The sequence below is a fragment of the Ailuropoda melanoleuca genome, chromosome 4, assembly GCF_002007445.2.
Source record: "Ailuropoda melanoleuca isolate Jingjing chromosome 4, ASM200744v2, whole genome shotgun sequence".
Lineage (NCBI taxonomy): Eukaryota > Metazoa > Chordata > Mammalia > Carnivora > Ursidae > Ailuropoda > Ailuropoda melanoleuca.
The window spans coordinates 760,468-776,572 of record NC_048221.1 but is presented as its reverse complement, the minus strand read 5'-3'; the positions used below and the strand labels follow the sequence as shown (position 1 = coordinate 776,572).

At 61.3% G+C, this 16,105-nt stretch overlaps 3 protein-coding genes and 2 non-coding genes across 10 annotated transcripts in view; 2 read left to right on the top strand and 3 right to left on the bottom strand.

Moving 5' to 3' along the window:
• The window catches only part of DAZAP1 (DAZ associated protein 1), a 25,642-nt gene extending 24,585 nt beyond the window's left edge, over nucleotides 1-1,057 (bottom strand). For 3 of the 4 annotated variants that reach the window (XM_011230249.3, XM_034657377.1, XM_034657378.1), the window contains exon 1: nucleotides 632-687. In XM_011230249.3, the coding sequence (XP_011228551.2) occupies nucleotides 632-672 (41 nt within the window). In that variant the 5' untranslated portion in view covers nucleotides 673-687. Of the gene's footprint in view, nucleotides 1-631; nucleotides 688-1,028 lie in introns of those variants that run through there. The other variant, XM_034657379.1, reaches the window with a different exon arrangement.
• A 2,876-nt stretch (nucleotides 1,058-3,933) lies between these two features.
• On the top strand, nucleotides 3,934-6,976 carry GAMT (guanidinoacetate N-methyltransferase). Its single transcript, XM_002923515.3, has 6 exons — nucleotides 3,934-4,198; nucleotides 5,132-5,277; nucleotides 5,441-5,504; nucleotides 5,724-5,791; nucleotides 5,948-6,058; nucleotides 6,591-6,976. The coding sequence occupies exons 1-6, from the start codon at nucleotides 4,018-4,020 to the stop codon at nucleotides 6,729-6,731; spliced, it is 711 nt and encodes a 236-aa protein (XP_002923561.1). The 5' UTR covers nucleotides 3,934-4,017; the 3' UTR covers nucleotides 6,732-6,976.
• Nucleotides 6,977-7,398: 422 nt separating this feature from the next.
• Nucleotides 7,399-14,881, bottom strand: NDUFS7 (NADH:ubiquinone oxidoreductase core subunit S7). 3 transcript variants are annotated; one of them, XM_034657381.1, is made up of 8 exons: nucleotides 13,959-14,881; nucleotides 12,987-13,020; nucleotides 12,052-12,120; nucleotides 11,413-11,530; nucleotides 10,160-10,339; nucleotides 10,036-10,082; nucleotides 9,219-9,371; nucleotides 7,399-7,644 (listed from the first exon to the last, which is right to left on the bottom strand). In XM_034657381.1, the coding sequence occupies exons 1-7, from the start codon at nucleotides 13,972-13,974 to the stop codon at nucleotides 9,251-9,253; spliced, it is 585 nt and encodes a 194-aa protein (XP_034513272.1). In that variant the 5' UTR covers nucleotides 13,975-14,881; the 3' UTR covers nucleotides 7,399-7,644; nucleotides 9,219-9,250. The 3 variants fall into 3 exon arrangements, with proteins under 3 accessions (XP_034513272.1, XP_034513271.1, XP_034513273.1); XM_034657380.1 differs by having other exon boundaries at nucleotides 9,219-9,307; nucleotides 13,959-14,274; XM_034657382.1 differs by lacking the exon at nucleotides 12,052-12,120 and having other exon boundaries at nucleotides 9,219-9,307; nucleotides 13,959-14,291.
• TRNAN-GUU lies at nucleotides 14,239-14,312 on the bottom strand. The gene has a single exon. It is a non-coding gene; the product is annotated as a tRNA-Asn (tRNA).
• On the top strand, nucleotides 14,443-14,515 carry TRNAF-GAA. Its single transcript has one exon. It is a non-coding gene; the product is annotated as a tRNA-Phe (tRNA).
• Nucleotides 14,882-16,105: the final 1,224 nt, after the last annotated feature.

The following is a 16,105-nucleotide window of genomic DNA, read 5'->3' as shown; positions in this document are numbered from 1 at the left end:
TCCTCCGCAGCTACCAGCATCGCCGCGGAGCGCGCTGGGAAGTGGAGTCCCGCGCGCCGGCCCCGCCCGGCGGAGGGGAGCGCGCGGCCGAATCGCGAGCGTGCGTGCGTGCGTGCGTGCGTGCGTGCGTGCGTGCGCGCGCGCTCGCGCTCGGGCACTCCGAGCTAGGCACCGCGGGGCGCAGGCGCGGCTGGGCTTCCTTGTTTGAGCTCAGGTCGGAAGTGGCGCGCGGGGTCAACGGTGGGTAGAGGCCACGCCCGGTGCGGGGTCACGCGAGGCGGCGGTGCCCGTTTCCTGGCCCGCGTCTCGGCTGCCCCCGCGGAGCTCGTCTCCCGGGAGGAGAGGCTCAGGGGCAGAGCTGGCTGGGCGTCCCCGCCGCGTGTCCCCGTCCGCTGCAGATGCGGTTGTGGGGTCAGCGCTGCAGGCGGCCGCGCAGCCCGGAGCAGTCCGCCCGGCGCGTCCGCACCTCGCGAGGACCTGTGCCCTGTTGTCAGGCAGTGGTGCGCGGCTCCGCTCGCTCTCTGCGCCGGCGAGAAGTTCATTTATTCATCACCGTAAAAGTAAATGAACGGAGGGAGCGAAGGAACTAGGTCACGGGCAGGCAGCACGAAACAAACCGTTCAAAGCACACCTCACTTCGCCCGCTTTATAGTTTGCAGAGCACGTGGGCATCCGTGTCACTCACAGCAGTGGCCAGAGGAGAGTAACTCCTTAGTCCCCATCTGCAGGTGGGAGAGGGAGGTCCGGCAGAAGGGAAGGCAGCGGTCCCAGCTAGCGTCGGGCGGGAGTTCTGTCTCCGCCCTGGGAGCTGTCCTCACGTACCGCTCTGTAACGTTCTGCAAGTCCCAAGAAATCAGTACCCCACTGCGGGCCCCGGGGAGCTGGAAGGACGTACCCAAGACGTGGAGAAGAGTGCGCTGGGGACAGGCTTAGCTGGGTGTCGGTGATGGGGGGTTAGCAAACATGAAGCAGACAAAGGCAGGAGCTCAACAACCCCACGTCCAGGAATTTATCCCCCAAATGCTGACCCCACTGTGTGCACAGAGATCTCCCAGGATTCTCACAGCCCACTATTAGAAGAGCAGAAAATTTGAAACGACCCACACGTCCATGCATTGGTATCTGCATAAATAAACCATGAAATACACAGGATGTGGTCAAATGAAGGAAGCCAGATACAAACTGTTTAAAATAATATATTTTTAAAAATACAGAGACTGGGGTGCCTGGCTGGCTCAGTCAGTAGATCATGCAACTCTTGATGTCAGGGTCATGAGTTCAAGCTCCACATTGGGCATACAACCTACTTAAAAAGATGTATTAAAAATAGAGACACCTACCAGGGATAAAATAACAGAGTCATGTACCTGCCACTGGAATAAACAGATGTTAGTGCTTTGTTACGTTTACTTCATATCTTTTTAAAAAGATAAACTAGCCAGTTGGTTTTTCCCTTCTTCCTGACTCATTTCCTACCTCCTGCCCCAGAGCGAATGCTGTGACAATAATGGGTATGTGGACACTTCAGAGTTTACTCCTAACATGGATGTATGCATACCCAATGCACAAAATATAGTCTTTTAATGTTGTACAATACATATAAAATTCAAGATCAGAGCCATCTCTAAGTGCACAGCCCCGCGGCATGAAGCACATTCACCCCGTCCTGCAGCCACCCCCACCCTCCGTCTCCAAAACGTTCCATCTCCCCACTCGGAGACTCTGTCCCCAGGAAACAGAGACTCCCCAGCCCCTGCCCCAGCTCCCACCAGCTCCTCTCTGTCTGTGTGGACGGGACTCCTCTGGGGACCTCCTGGGAGTGGGGTCCTGTGGGATGTGTCATTCTGGGTCTGGCTCCTCTCGCTGAGCCCGGTGTCCTTGGGGTCCGTCCACGTCGTGGCCGGTGTCAGGGTCCTTTCCGTTCCAGGGCTGGGTCATGTTCCAGCATGTGGAGGTACCTCACTGTGTGTCCTTCATCCATGGACGGACACTTGGGGTGTTTCTATCTTTTGGCTGCTGTGAACACAATGTACAAATATCTGTCCAATCCCTCTTAATTTAAAAGTTATGATTTTGCATATAATAGTATACACACACATACATACGGTAACATGGATATGGGCTGGTAGAGCAGGGAGGCATGGGGCAGGAACCAGAAGACTGTTCTGTCACGGCTGCCATGTGGCTTGTAAGTATCTCATTCACTTACTGTTTGTGTTTTTTTTTTTTTTTTTAATTTTAAAACTTTTTTAAGTAGGCTCCACGCCCAGCGTGGGGCTCAAACTCATGACCCTGAGACCTAGAGTTACACACTCCACGGACAGAGCCGGCCAGGTGCCCCACTTATCACTTGTTCTTGCTCCTCTCCCCCAGTAGGCTGTGAGCTCCAGGGGAGTCAGGATGGGACCCCTGAAGTAAGGTACTCCATATGTGTCTGGCGAATGAATGAACAGCACCTCCCATGACCCATTGCTCTACAACAGGCCTGGCAAACGTCTTCTGTATCGAGCTAACTAGTAAATATTTTTGGTTCTGTTGGCCGTAAGGTTTCATGGCCATGACTCTCCTGTACTATTATAGCCAGAAAACATGAGAGTCCTGATGGTAACAAGTGGAGGTGGTTCCGTGCCAATAAAACTTTATTTACCCACACGCAAATGTGAATGTCATATAATTTTCACGTGCTGTAAAACAGTCTTTGGGTTTTTTCCCAACTATTTAAAAATGTAAAAACCATTCTAAGCTGTACCAAAAACAACAGCAGGGGGATGTGATCTGCAGGCTGATGCCAATTCCGTAACATTTGAATGTTTTGATCAAATGTGTCACCTTTCTACTCAGCAGTATCTATTTATGTATATGTATATTATATATGTATATATGATCTTTTAAGACTGGAGTCAGACACATCCCGCCTTGAATCCTCTCTGCCGTGACTTGCTGGGCACCCTCAAGGAAGTTGCTTTCCCTCTCTGGTTCCAGGCCTGCAGGCTGTGAGGTGCAAACAGTCACAGCAGACACTAGGGTCTCTCACCGAGTGGACACAAGGAATGACCACATGTCCTTCACTCACCAATATGAGCAGGAACCAGAATGGTTAGCCCACCTGAGAGAAGCTGGAACAGACACCACTTGGCTAAGTTGCCAACCAGCCTGTACTATGCCCACAACTACTTTCTGGGATGGAGTCCGAGCTGCATGTAGGTGACCACTGGGAGGTCCCTTACCTCAGGGGCACTGAAGCCACAGGGAAGGCTCTGAGCTGACTGCCCCCTCCCTGCTTTCGCTCAGGATCTGTGTGGGCAGCAGCCTCTCAGGGCTCCCCACTGATCCCTGCTTTGGCTCTTCCTGGCCCTGTGAGACCTACCGCCGTGCGCCTAGCTTCCAACCAATAGAGTGCGGCAGGGTGAAGGGGTGTCACTTCTGTGATGAGACTGCAAACAATTCTGAGACGGCCGATTCTCTCGCTGGGTCTGACGGAGAGTGTGGTCACGTCGGGGAGGCCCACGCGGCCAGGAACTGAGGCCCTCCCGCCAACAACCCCAAAGGAACTGGACGCCACCAACAGCCAGTGAACGGGCTTGGAAGCGGATCGCTCCCTGGAGGAGCCCCCAGAGGCGCCCCCGTAGCTGGCGGGCATGCGGACAGCAGCGTTGAAACGGCGTGACCAGAGGACCCGGCTAAGGGATAACAAACGTGTGCTGTCGGAAGCGGCTACGACTGGGTTACCTTGTCACACACCAATAGCTAACAAATATAACCGGCTTAGGCAGGGCATTCCGGGGCATCGTTTAAACTGGGTGACATTTAGCCAGTGCCATCTGTTTACCTGGGGCGCACAGGGCGCCTTCCGCGCGGTGGCCGCTAGAGGCCCCTGGGTCCACCACGCAGTCGGCTCCCGGGACCGCCCCTCTGGCCGGCGGGCCAGCCCCGGCCCCGCCCCCCGGCCCAGAAGGCCTCGCAGGGACAGGGCCCGCGCGTCGGGAGCCGAGTCCAGGTGCGCGTTCCAGCCGCAGCATGAGCGCCCCCGCCGCGCCCCCCATCTTCGCCCCGGGCGAAAACTGCAGCCCCGCGTGGCAGGCGGCGCCCGCGGCCTACGACACGGAGGACATGCACCTGCAGATCCTCGGCAAGCCGGTGATGGAGCGCTGGGAGACCCCCTACATGCACGCGCTGGCGGCCGCCGCCGCCTCCAAAGGTAACCGCGGGCGCAGGGGTGCACTGAGGCTGAAGGTCTGTCAGATCCGGGGTCCAGCCCGCTCTCCAGCAGAGGTGCGCCCGCGCCTCTCCGTGCCTGTTTTCCCGCCTGCAAAATGAGGCTAGTGGGGGGCAACAGGCCAATAAAAAGGGGTGCTGCAGGCACGCGCTTGCACATAGTAGGCGCCTCCTAAATATCGGAACCTCCTATCCAAACGTAACGGGCCTCCACCCCGCATGGGGACGACCTCCGGTGGAGCTCAGCCGCTGCGCCCGCAAGAGGTCCGGAGGCGGTGGCGGCCGAGTGGGGGGCGCTGCCCTGGCACACACGGGGAATGCTCCTGCCAGAGTCCCCAGAAGCCCCGTTCGGGCTAATTATAGCTCCGGGAAAGCTGAGGCGGGCAACAGCTGTAGAGGTGGCCCTGTGCCTCGGTCAGAGGCTGAGGGGGCTGCCAGGGGCGGGGCGTGGGTCCTCCGGATATCCGCGTTTCTACCTGGCAAATGAGCTTATCCAGCGTCCCTGCATAGTCGGGGTGTTCCCCTCACCTGTCCTTGGGCCAGTGGGGACCCACCTCCTCCCCAGTTGTTCCAGGCCTGAGGCCTCAAATCACCCCCCCTTCACTGTAGCAAGGGTGGGAGAGTAGAGAAAAGTAACCAACTCAAGAGATAAGCACCACCAGGGCTCAAAGTCCAGGGTCTGACCTCCCCACTGAGGCCAGGCCTAAAATCGGCTGCCCACGCCTCCCTGGCCAGAGCCCACACTCTCCGCTCAGGGCCACTGTGTTCCAACACGCCCCCCCCCCGCCTCTGCCCCACTTGTGCCTTCCTGGCCTTGCGGCAAACATTTCTCTGCAAAGGCCCTGCCCCCGCGCCCCCTCCTCCAGGCAGCTGGCCCCCCCAGCCCGGCGTGATACTGGGCTCTTTGTGTGACCAGGGGGCCGGGTCCTGGAGGTGGGCTTCGGCATGGCAATCGCGGCCTCCAAGGTGCAGGAGGCTGCCATCGATGAGCACTGGATCATCGAGTGCAATGATGGCGTCTTCCAGCGGCTCCAGGCCTGGGCCCAGCGGCAGCCACACAAGGTGCCCACCTCTGCCTGTCCCCAGCAGGGGTGGGGGCCTGGGTAGCCGCAGATGGAGGAAGTGGTCTTCTCCCCTGGGAACTCCTCTGCCCTCTCCCTTAGAGCAGGTGGGGAGAGCCTGGACACCTGGGACCCTTTACCTTTTTGTCCTCCCCTGCCCCTAGGTGGTTCCCTTGAAAGGCCTGTGGGAGGACGTGGCGCCTACGCTGCCAGACGGCCACTTTGACGGTGAGGGGGCTCGGAGCTGGGGGAGGGGGAGCCTCTGCCTGAATGTCCACCACCAGCCCCGTCCTTGGCTTGCGGAGGGACCTTGTAGGGAACACACGCAGCAGTGTTGCACTCGGGGGACGCTGTCCTGGGGACGCCGCACGCGGCGAGCTCTGGGCGAAGCCAGGCTCCACGTGCACACACCGTGGCCCTGAGTTCTGGCCCCCACTTCCCATGCAGGGATCCTGTATGACACGTACCCGCTGTCTGAGGAGACCTGGCACACGCACCAGTTCAACTTCATCAAGGTAGGACCTGCTTGGGGGGGGGACGGTCACCCCCCAGGGGTGAGTGCAGGTGGCACCTCTCCTTCCGGTTTCTCTGACCTGCTGGGAGGTGGGAGCCCCCCCGGGCAGTGGCTGCTGCCCATTCCCTAGCCCTCCTGACCACTGTCCCCTGCCCAGGGCCATGCCTTCCGCCTGCTGAAGCCTGGGGGCATCCTCACCTACTGCAACCTGACCTCCTGGGGGGAGCTGTTGAAGTCCAAGTACTCGGACATCGTCACCATGTTCGAGGTGTGCAGCCCGGGGGGCTCCCTGTGGGCCCCTGGCCCGGCCCCAAGGGCTGCAGCAGGAGCAGCCTGTGACCTGGGGAGGGGCCCTGGCCTCAGGGGCTGATCTCCTGGGTGGATTGTGACTCTTAGAAGTCAGGTATGGGCTCTCAGCCACACCAGCACCACCGACCTTCCCTGGCTCCCTGGCGCCTTCAGGACAGGAGGACACAGCCCAGGCTTCCCCCCTCACTCTACGCTCCTCCACCCAACAGGTCTTTACTGGTTTAGGGAGACTGTCCCTGCTGTGTGGAGGGTGTGCGCTAGGCAGACTGCCGGCGCCCTGGGCTAGTCAGGACCTTCCTACCTGAGTTTGCACACCTGGAGGATGCCCACCCGGACCTGGGCTCCCTGTTCTGTCAGTCAGCAGTCAGGCTGCCACGCCCAGCTCCCAGGGGCCTTGGCAATTGTGAATGCCACTCTAGGAAGAGTGGGCTCCGTGGGTGTCTCATGAGGCCCCTCGGCCGTGCAAGTGACCTGCTGCCCCCACCCCCCAGGAGACACAGGTGCCCTCCCTGCTGGAGGCAGGCTTCAGGCGGGAGAACATCCGCACAGAGTTGATGGAGCTGGTCCCACCCGCCGAGTGCCGCTACTATGCCTTCCCACAGATGGTCACCCCCCTGCTCACCAAGCACTGAGCCCGCCGGGCCTCCGGCTCAACCACCGCTGGGCTTTAGTCCTGTCCCCAAGCCCCCACTCAGTGCCTCTGCAGCTGGGAGTGCAGGCTCTGGGCTCACAGCCCTGCGTTCGGGTCCAGACGCACACCCGCAGGAGGACGGAAGGCAAGAGTCCCGGACCTTCCCTGCAGTGGGGATCCCACGACTCTCCTGTCCACGTGCTTGAGGATAAAATAAATGCTAACTCTGGGCTTGCCCAACCAGCAGGACCGTGTGAATGTGTGCTTTCACGGACTTCTCCTGCCCCTCCAAAAAAGTTAAAAAACAAAACATGGTCATCTGTAAAATGGACCTCCAGGGAGACAGTGGGCCACTCTGCCCCAGTAGCTCTGCGCTGCATGTGACCCTGCATGTTACCCCCGCCCCCCACCCTGCAGGACCGGTGGATCCTCAAACCCCCTCCCTCAGTTGGCTACAGGGGGGCGGCGCTCCTCAGGGCCACACAGCCTGAGTCCCTGGTCCCACGCAGTCAGGTCAGGGTGAGAGCCTTGAAGCAAAGCAAAACCTTTAAACCCAGCTGTGCTCCCCAGGACGCTCGCCTCACCCCTAGATGTGGTCCCCCATGCAGAGCACTGCCCTGACGCCCCCACCATCCCCCGCTGCCCACACATGACGCAGGGAGGGGAGGTGGAGGCAAGCTGGGGTATGGGTTTATTGGCCGTCCTGAGGGGCGCTGCAGGGACGTGGCAGGAACCAGACGGCCGGCGCCACCTGCGGTACCAGATCCTGTTTCCTCTCCCCGCTGCAGGGCCGCGGCAGGGCCCAGACGGCCGGCGCTACCTGCGGTACCAGATCCTCAGTTTCCTCTCCCTCTTGATCTTTCTCTGCAGCTGCAGGATGCCGTACAGCAGGGCCTCGGCTGTGGGGGGGCAGCCTGTGGACGGGACCGTGCCTAAGCCTCCCTGCTGATGGGGAGGGGGCGGAGCATTTGGGCCCAAGCGGGAGGTGGGTCCACAGCTCATCCTGGACCCTGCGAGGGCAGCCAGGGCCCCCCAGACCAGTGATGGACTCTGGGACCTGTGCCCGTCCTCCCCACTGACTTGTCAGAGGGAGGGGTCTGACCTGGGGCCCCCAGTCCAGCGCCTCCTCTAGCCTGTACTGCCCAGACTGGGGGTGCGTCCCCTCACAGGGAAGGAGCTGCCCGAGTTCCTAACCCTGGCAGTCAAGCCACGGCAGTGGGAGGACTCGGCTGCCCATCCTGGGCGCAGCTGCCCTGGGAAGACAAATGTGGGTGGCCTCCTGACCCCAGGTCACACTAGCCCCTGGTGGCAGTGGGCCACTGGAAAGCAGGGGTGGAGGGGCAAGCGGAGGGGGCAGAGTAGCCAGACCGGGCAGGGAGGCCCTCATGGCCCACAGAAGGGGAAGCCCTGGAGAAATGTACCCTACAGTCCCCGTGCCCACCACCTGCCGGAAGCAGCAGAGGGACAGGTCCCCTAGGCAGTGACCTGTCCAGGACCTGAGGGGCCTGAAGGACAACCACAAGCATGGCCAGCCCTTTACCCCCAGCTGGCCCTGGGCCCAGCATCTCGCAGTACTGTCCCAGGAGTCCGCCTGATGGAGGGCCTGAGGCTCTGAGCAGAGACCTGCCCCCGGTCACACACCCAACAAGGCAGCTAAGCAGGGCCTGGCCTCGGGTCTGCAAGGTGGAGTCCCAGGTGTCCTCCCCAACGATGGGGGCCACCCCAGGGCCTGGCGTGGCTAAGGCCCTCAGTAAACATTTGCAGGATGCTAAACAAATTACCATCCAATGTCCTTTTGAGGAGTGCCAGAACATGACCTAAGCCTTCCCAGGGAACCTGGAATTGGGGCCTTGAGTGTCCTCTGCTCTCTGGGCCTTGGGTCAGCTTTCTGCGCGGGCACTAGGAGCCTAAGAACATGGGGCCTTCGTCTGCAGGCTAAGCACCATCGGCTGACCCCTGACACCGTGGGGGCAGAGGCCCCGAGGCCCGAGCGTGGCCAGACAAAATACAGCATGTCAAGCCGAACGTGGGCTTCAGACCACCAGGACTTCTCCAGTATGAACGCACCGCAAACATTCCCTGTTCTCCTGACAGATGTAACTGGGGGCCTGCGCTTTTTGTTGGTGCAACCTGACCACCCTGGCAATCTGGGGTCCGAGGGAGAATGAGACCCCGGGCACAGCGGTTCGGTCTCCAGGAACCAGGCTCTCCTCTAAAGCTGTGTTCCACAGGTTTGCACCAAGTAGGCGGCACCCGCGAAGGGTGGTATGAAGATGGTCCCAGGTCTGCAGGCCCACCCAGCTCAGGCTAAGCCCACAGCACCAACGGGCCCAGGTCTCTTCAGCTGGGGGGGGCCTTCGAGGGACAAGGGAAGAGCAGGCTGGGGCTTCCCTCTTCTGCTTGGACCTCCATCTGCTTGTCCTGAGAAGGGGGGCCCATCGCCTCTGTGGGCACGTGGGGCCCTGCGACACGGGAGGGGTGGGCTCACCTGGGACGTAGATGTCCACGGGCACGATGCGGTCACAACCCCTCACGACGGAGTACGAGTAGTGGTAGTAACCTCCTCCGTTGGCACAGCTGGGCGGGGGGGCACAGTGAGGGCCACGCTGGCACCCCCTGCCCCGCCCCCCATGCGCACCGCCTTCAGGAGCAAACAGGTGCCAGGAATGGGCGGGAATGGGATGTGGCATCCCAGAAAAGAGAACGGCCACCTGAGACCTTCTGTGGGACCAGGGAGAGGAGAAGCCCACAACACTCAGGGAGGGAACCAGACACAGAAGGCCACACGGCGTGTGAGTCCATGTGTGTGACACGTCCAGGCTCACCCACAGCCAGGAAGGGGGCTCGTGGGGCCGGGGGCCGGGGAGTGGATGGGAGAGGTGACAGCTGATGGCGACAAGGTTTCCTTGGAAGACGATGGAATATTCTGGAACTAGGGGCTACGGCTGACGGCACGGTGAATAGAGGACTGTCACGGAACTGCGCACTTGCACAGGGCGGATTCTATAGCCCGAGTTCTGCCTCACAGAACAGCTGGGTGAGAAAGCAGCTGCTGGCAGCGCGGGAAAGGGACTGGGAGAAGGCGGCAGGCAGGAGGGCGAGCAGCATGCAAACGGCCCACAGAGCAGGGTGCCATTTCCGTTCGTGAAGCAGGGACAGGGACGGAACAGGGGTGACTCTGAGCGGCACAGGAGGGGTGCCCTGGGGAGGGGCTGCAGGGTGTGCTAGGGTACAGATGCCCCCGTGACCGCGGCAGAGGGAGTGGAGATGGGCAGGAGGCACACCGGTGTGTCGCACACACTCACCTCCCCATGGACACGACGTAGCGTGGCTCTGGCATCTGGTCGTACACCTGCAAGAGACGAGGGCGGGGGTCTGGGTGCGGCTCAAGACTGGGTGGCAGGTGGCGGGCCTCGGAGCTGGGCCTACCTTGCGGAGCGCCGGGGCCATCTTGTTGGTGAGCGTGCCGGCCACAATCATCACATCGGACTGGCGCGGGCTGGCACGGAAGACCACGCCAAAGCGGTCCATGTCATAGCGGGGTGCGGCCATGTGCATCATCTCCACAGCGCAGCACGCAAGGCCAAAGGTCATGGGCCACAGGGAGCTCTGTGGGGGCAGGGCACTCAGCCGCGGGGGACGGTACCACCCCCACCCGCCAGCTCAAAGCCCATCAGCCTGGCCTCCCCACGGCAGCCACACCACCTCCAGGCTCCGAAGGGCCCTCACATGCCTGTCACCGGCCCATGTGCTCAACAGGAAGGTAAAGCAAGCCACACGTGGGTCAGTACTTGCCAGCAGCCACGTAACCAAAAACGTAAAAAACGCAAGCCCAGATGAAATGAGTTTTAATGACCTAGTTCACATAACGCAGCACATCCTAGATCCCATCCTTCCAACATGGGCACGCGCTGCTCCGAGTGCCGGAAAGGCACACGTGGCACAGGTCTAGACCCTGCAAGTGACTCGTTCATAACACTTCCTCATGTCTAAGGACACCCAATGCCTATTCCTCCAGGAAGGCTTCTTGGATGCCCTTGGCCGCCCTCTGACCATTTCCTCCATGCATGCGGTCCTCCTTTCCCCCTGCCGTACTCCCCTGCCAGAGCCTTCTCTGCTGTCTCACCGGGGACCTGGACACGTCACAGCTGCCCCACTTTGTGCTAATGCGGGCGACCCTGACAGCATCTCAGGTTTGCACAGTTAGGACACGGCAGTGGGCACCTCTGTGCTGGGGCTGCAGGCCCTAGCGGGACGTTCACCATGGCCCCATCGGTTGCACAGACCCACGCACACAGGAACGCCCTGCCCCTGGGCACCCCAGCACACCGGAAGGAGCTACTGCCCTGTGAATCAGGGGGAGACACAGACATGCACACAACACGCAGACTGTCCCGTGATGAGTACTGGGGGCGGGGGAGTGTTTTGGGCTTTTTCCCAGGAAGGGGCCACTGTTCTAGGCACGCACTACTTTCCCAGTTAAAATCACTTCTACAGCGGAAGAGAAGAAAGAAGAATAAATAGAAACAGGAGACCCACAGAAGAGAGACAGGTCATCTTCCATGGGGTGGAGAGAGAGACAAGGAAGCAGGGCAGGGGCACCGAGAGGACATCGGGGGCAGGTGTGCATGTGTGTGCATGTGGCAGGAGGCCCAAAGGACACAGGAGGGGTCAGGGCTCACCCGGCGGGCCCAGTTAATGAGGTCGTCCAGCTTGGCCACCACATACTCGCCCCGGCTGCTGGGAAGTGCGGTTGATTTGGGGACCACGGCTCCAGCAGTGGATGCAGCGGGCTGGGTGCTGGGAAGAACACATGGCAAGGGGAGGGGGGGGCATTAGCCAGGCAGGCACCCTGACACCCCCATCCCATGGTGGAACTCAGAGCAGCCTCTCAGAGGGCAGCAGCAACCTGGGGCCACGGCCTGGTCTGGGGCAGCACCAGTAGGAGCTGGGCAACCAGGGTCAGCTGTGGGGCCCACAGCACCCCAGCACTCAGGCCTGGATCAGGACGTGCTTGCTGAATGAGAGAACGAACGACGGCTGCCCTGCTGTGGCCTCAGCTGGCCTCTGTCCCTGTGGGAACTTGGTCTGCCCATATGGAAAACAGGAGCTGTGCTGATGCACTATCAATGGCCCTTCTGGTCTGGGGACGTGCAGTCACTGTCTTAGACATGCAGGAGGGGGCTGGGCAAGGCTCCGAGGGCAGGGACCCATGCTGCATCGCCCTGATGGTGGAGGGAGGGCCCTGGAGTCACCAAGGGCTGCTGCGGTGCCAAAGGAAGGCTCTAGGGTGTGCAGGGCTCCAGGAAGGCTGGCCTCACCTGCTGGGGCTGTCAGCAGCCACGCTTGAGTGGACACCACGCACCTGCGTAGCCACGCCCACGCCAGAGCTGCGGGGAGAGGAGGCGCACATGAAGAGGAGCCTGGGGTGCCCCGAGACACTGTGACAGGGGCTACACTGGAGCAGGGATGTGGAAACCACCCGGGGGCCAAATATGGCCCTCTGCCTGTTTTTATAAATAAAGTTTTATTGACATGCAACCACATTTCTGCCTATCTGCAGCTGTTTTCACAAAGGCAGAGCTGAGTAGTCCTCACAGAGCCAATATGGCCCTTCATGGAAAGCCTGCTGAGCCCTGTCTAAAAGGTGCCTGGTTTTCATTTCCTAGTTCTCTCATTTCCCCTATTTTTCCCTTTATTTTACAGTGAATGCATTTGATTCGTAGGAAAAAAGTCTTATCAAAACAAGGCAAAGTCACCCCAAACCCATGTGCTCCTTGAAGCTGCCCATCTCCCCTCCCTCAGGAAGACCCTCTCCTGAGATCGGCCATGTCCCTGCCCCACAGAGCTGGAGATTTCATTTCTGGGCTCTGTCCACTGAGAGGGTGCGGTGACTACCTGCCTCCCTGTCCCGAGGAGGCCTACTCGAGTCTGCGATCTGAGCACATGCACCAAACGCCTTCCTGCAACGGGTAACAAGCGAGTTGTGAGGGAACCAGGGGCAGACAGACGCGGGTCTGAAAGCAGGCTTTGCCGCCACCAGGACTGTCCCCACAGAGGGTCCTGAACACCACCTGCCAGAGGAGACTGCCAGTCCCCGTTGCTGCCCAACTCACTGTGTGACCTTCAGCATGTGGGCCCCCCATCTGATGCTGCTGAAGGGCCCTCCCAGCTCCGGGGTGTTCTGGTGCACCCCCACCCCCCAACGAGCCCTCCCTGGCAGGGCCTTGTGGTGGGGGAGACGGCAGACACTCACCGCAGAGCAAGGATCGGGCGGAGCAGGCCCGGAGCTGCAGAGAGAAGGACACAGGGTGCAGGCAGTGCATCAGACGGGAAACCAGCCTCCAGGAGTTTGCCCATGAGCCCCACGCCTGGCATGTCCGTCCTCTTACCTTTGGCCTATCTAAATTCCACCTAACAAACACTTGGTAAAGGGGGTCTTTCCGAAGTGTCCCTCCCCTGCATAATATCCCACGGCCGGGAAAAAGGGCAAACCACACCTGGCTGTCCTCCCTTTCCTCCTGCATGGCAGTGTCGCTCCTGCCCCAGGGCCTTTGCACTTGCAGTGACCGCTGCCAGGAGCACCCTGCCCGAGGCGGGCACACGCCAGCTCTTACGGGGCAGTTTTCGGCCTGCTCTCTCGATCCGGTCACCCCGCTGTACCCCCTTCTCTGTGTTGTGTGGTGCCTGTCTCTCCCGAGACGCCGGGGCCTCCCTGGGGTCCCTGAGGTCCCCGGGGTTCTCTGGCTGTGCCTGACGGGCTCCCGGCCCTGCTCTGGGCCTGACAACCAAGCTACCGGCCCGGCCCGGCTCCGGTGCGCGCCGCCCCCCCCCTCCCCCGGCGCCTCGGTTGCCTCGGGCGGAAATCCAGGGCTGGGGACGCGCTCGCAGAGCAGTAAGCGCCCTTCCCCTCCGAGCAGCCGCCGGATCTCGCCGTCCGGACCCTGACGACGGTCTCCGCCCGCAACCCCAGCACTTGTATTCTGTGCGTCCCCCCCCCATCTGCGGGGGGCAGGTCTCCGCCGCGGGCCGGGCGGGGAGCCCCGGAGGCCTCAGTTTCCCCGCCTGTCGGGTCTGCAGTCCCCCCGCCGCGCCGCTTCGCCCCGGGGAACGAGAGCGGCGGCATCCCGCCCCGGCCGCGGACCTGAGTCCGCCCCTCCCGCGCAGACGGGCGGAAGACGCCCGGAGCCCCCGGCCGCCCCAGCCCTGCGGCCCCCGGCCCGCTCACCCGCCAGCGCCGCCATGTCCGCCTCGGCCTTCAAACAACCTCTGCGGTCCGTCCGCTTCAGCGCTCCGGGTCTCCAGGGCCGGCTCCCAAAGCGGCTCGGCTGCTGCGCGGAAACCGGAACCCGGCCCCGGGACGTTCCCCCTCCGTGGACTTCCTCCTGCCGCGCGCCCCCGGACACCCCACCCGAGACAGGCCGGCCCGCGGGTGCGCGGGGAGCGTCCTGGCAAAAGCAGGGGATCGCTTGTCCTCTCCTTACCTCAGCAACAAAAGCTCAAAACAGCGTCCCTGGGTGGGCTCGAACCACCAACCTTTCGGTTAACAGCCGAACGCGCTAACCGATTGCGCCACAGAGACGGCGCTGCCGCCCGCCGCCCCCTGTGCTTCTATGAGGCACGCGCAGCAGGGCAGCCGGGTGCGGGCGGCGACGGCGCGCGGGCGGCGCGGCGCGAGCCGGACTCCAGGCGACAGCGGTTCTTCCCGCCCCGCCGAAATAGCTCAGTTGGGAGAGCGTTAGACTGAAGATCTAAAGGTCCCTGGTTCGATCCCGGGTTTCGGCAGCTGTTTTGGCGCCCCTGCTTCCAGCCTTTCCTTCCGCAGAACGTCACCCACTGTGCAGATGAGGGGCAGGGCCGCTGGCCAGGCCGACATGGGGGACAGAACAGAGCCCCCAAACCCTGTCTCCACCCGCAAGACTGACTCCAGCCCAAACGGGGACTCCACCCCAATTCCCAATACTTTTTAAGCGGTAGGGTTAGAACGAGCGCTAACTGTAAAACAGCGTTGCTGAACAGCAAAACCGGCCGAGTAGAGTTCGCAAGAATACTTGCCGCTCGCTCCTCTGCCACTAATTGTTGCAATCCTGCTGGGTTTTACACTTGGGGGAAACCGAGGCTCACACGGGTGAGGGCAGGTGAGCGGCAGGCGGGCCTTCTGGCGGGACCACTCCAGCCCTCCCATCCCTGCACAGCCTACCTGGTCTCGCTCCTGGGGAGCTGTCCTCTGGGGAGGAGGACGAGGGGGCGGGGAGGGAGGNTGGCGCCCCTGCTTCCAGCCTTTCCTTCCGCAGAACGTCACCCACTGTGCAGATGAGGGGCAGGGCCGCTGGCCAGGCCGACATGGGGGACAGAACAGAGCCCCCAAACCCTGTCTCCACCCGCAAGACTGACTCCAGCCCAAACGGGGACTCCACCCCAATTCCCAATACTTTTTAAGCGGTAGGGTTAGAACGAGCGCTAACTGTAAAACAGCGTTGCTGAACAGCAAAACCGGCCGAGTAGAGTTCGCAAGAATACTTGCCGCTCGCTCCTCTGCCACTAATTGTTGCAATCCTGCTGGGTTTTACACTTGGGGGAAACCGAGGCTCACACGGGTGAGGGCAGGTGAGCGGCAGGCGGGCCTTCTGGCGGGGGAGGGGGGAAGGGGGGGCCTCTTCCCCTTTCCTCCCGGCTACCCGCCAGCCTGTGGAGCTGGATTTTGTAACTTACTTAAATAAACTTTGCATTTCAGAATCGTTGGAGTCACAAGAGCTGGTGACAGCAGAGTTCCTGTGTCCCCAACACCCAGTTCCCCTGTTGCCAGCAGCTGACACTGCAGGACACATCTGCTGCACTTCCAGAAACTTACTGAAGTCTGACCTCCATGCAAGTTTTCTGTTTTCCCATAATGTCCTTGCCCTGTGAGCGAGGAACCCTGGGGACCGAGCCCCCAGCCCCAGCTGAATTTTCAGCCCTGGCGACATCTGAGTGGCACCTCATGAGACCTGAGAGTCACCCAGCCACCTGCCCAGGGAATTTCCAACCGCACCGGAACCATGAGAGTGCATCTTCTCCAGCTGCTAGGTCACAGGAGAGAACAAGGCTAGGGTCCACGGGCCGGTCAAGGCTGCTTGACTGAGGGGGGAGGTGAGGTGGACACGGAGGTCAGAGCCAGTCTCCTGGGAGAGCCCTGCAATAGGAGGCCAGCTGGGGGAGTGAGCAGGGTGAGCAGAGGGATGGGCAGGGAGTGGGGAGGGGAGCAGAGTCTGGAGGAGGGACCAGGCACAGGGAGCCTGGGCAGTAGGGGCTGTCAATCAGGGACCGGGGATGGGAAGGGACGCACTATTTCTTGTGCAAGTGTGCTTCCCTGAGGTTTCAGATTCTTACCCTCTA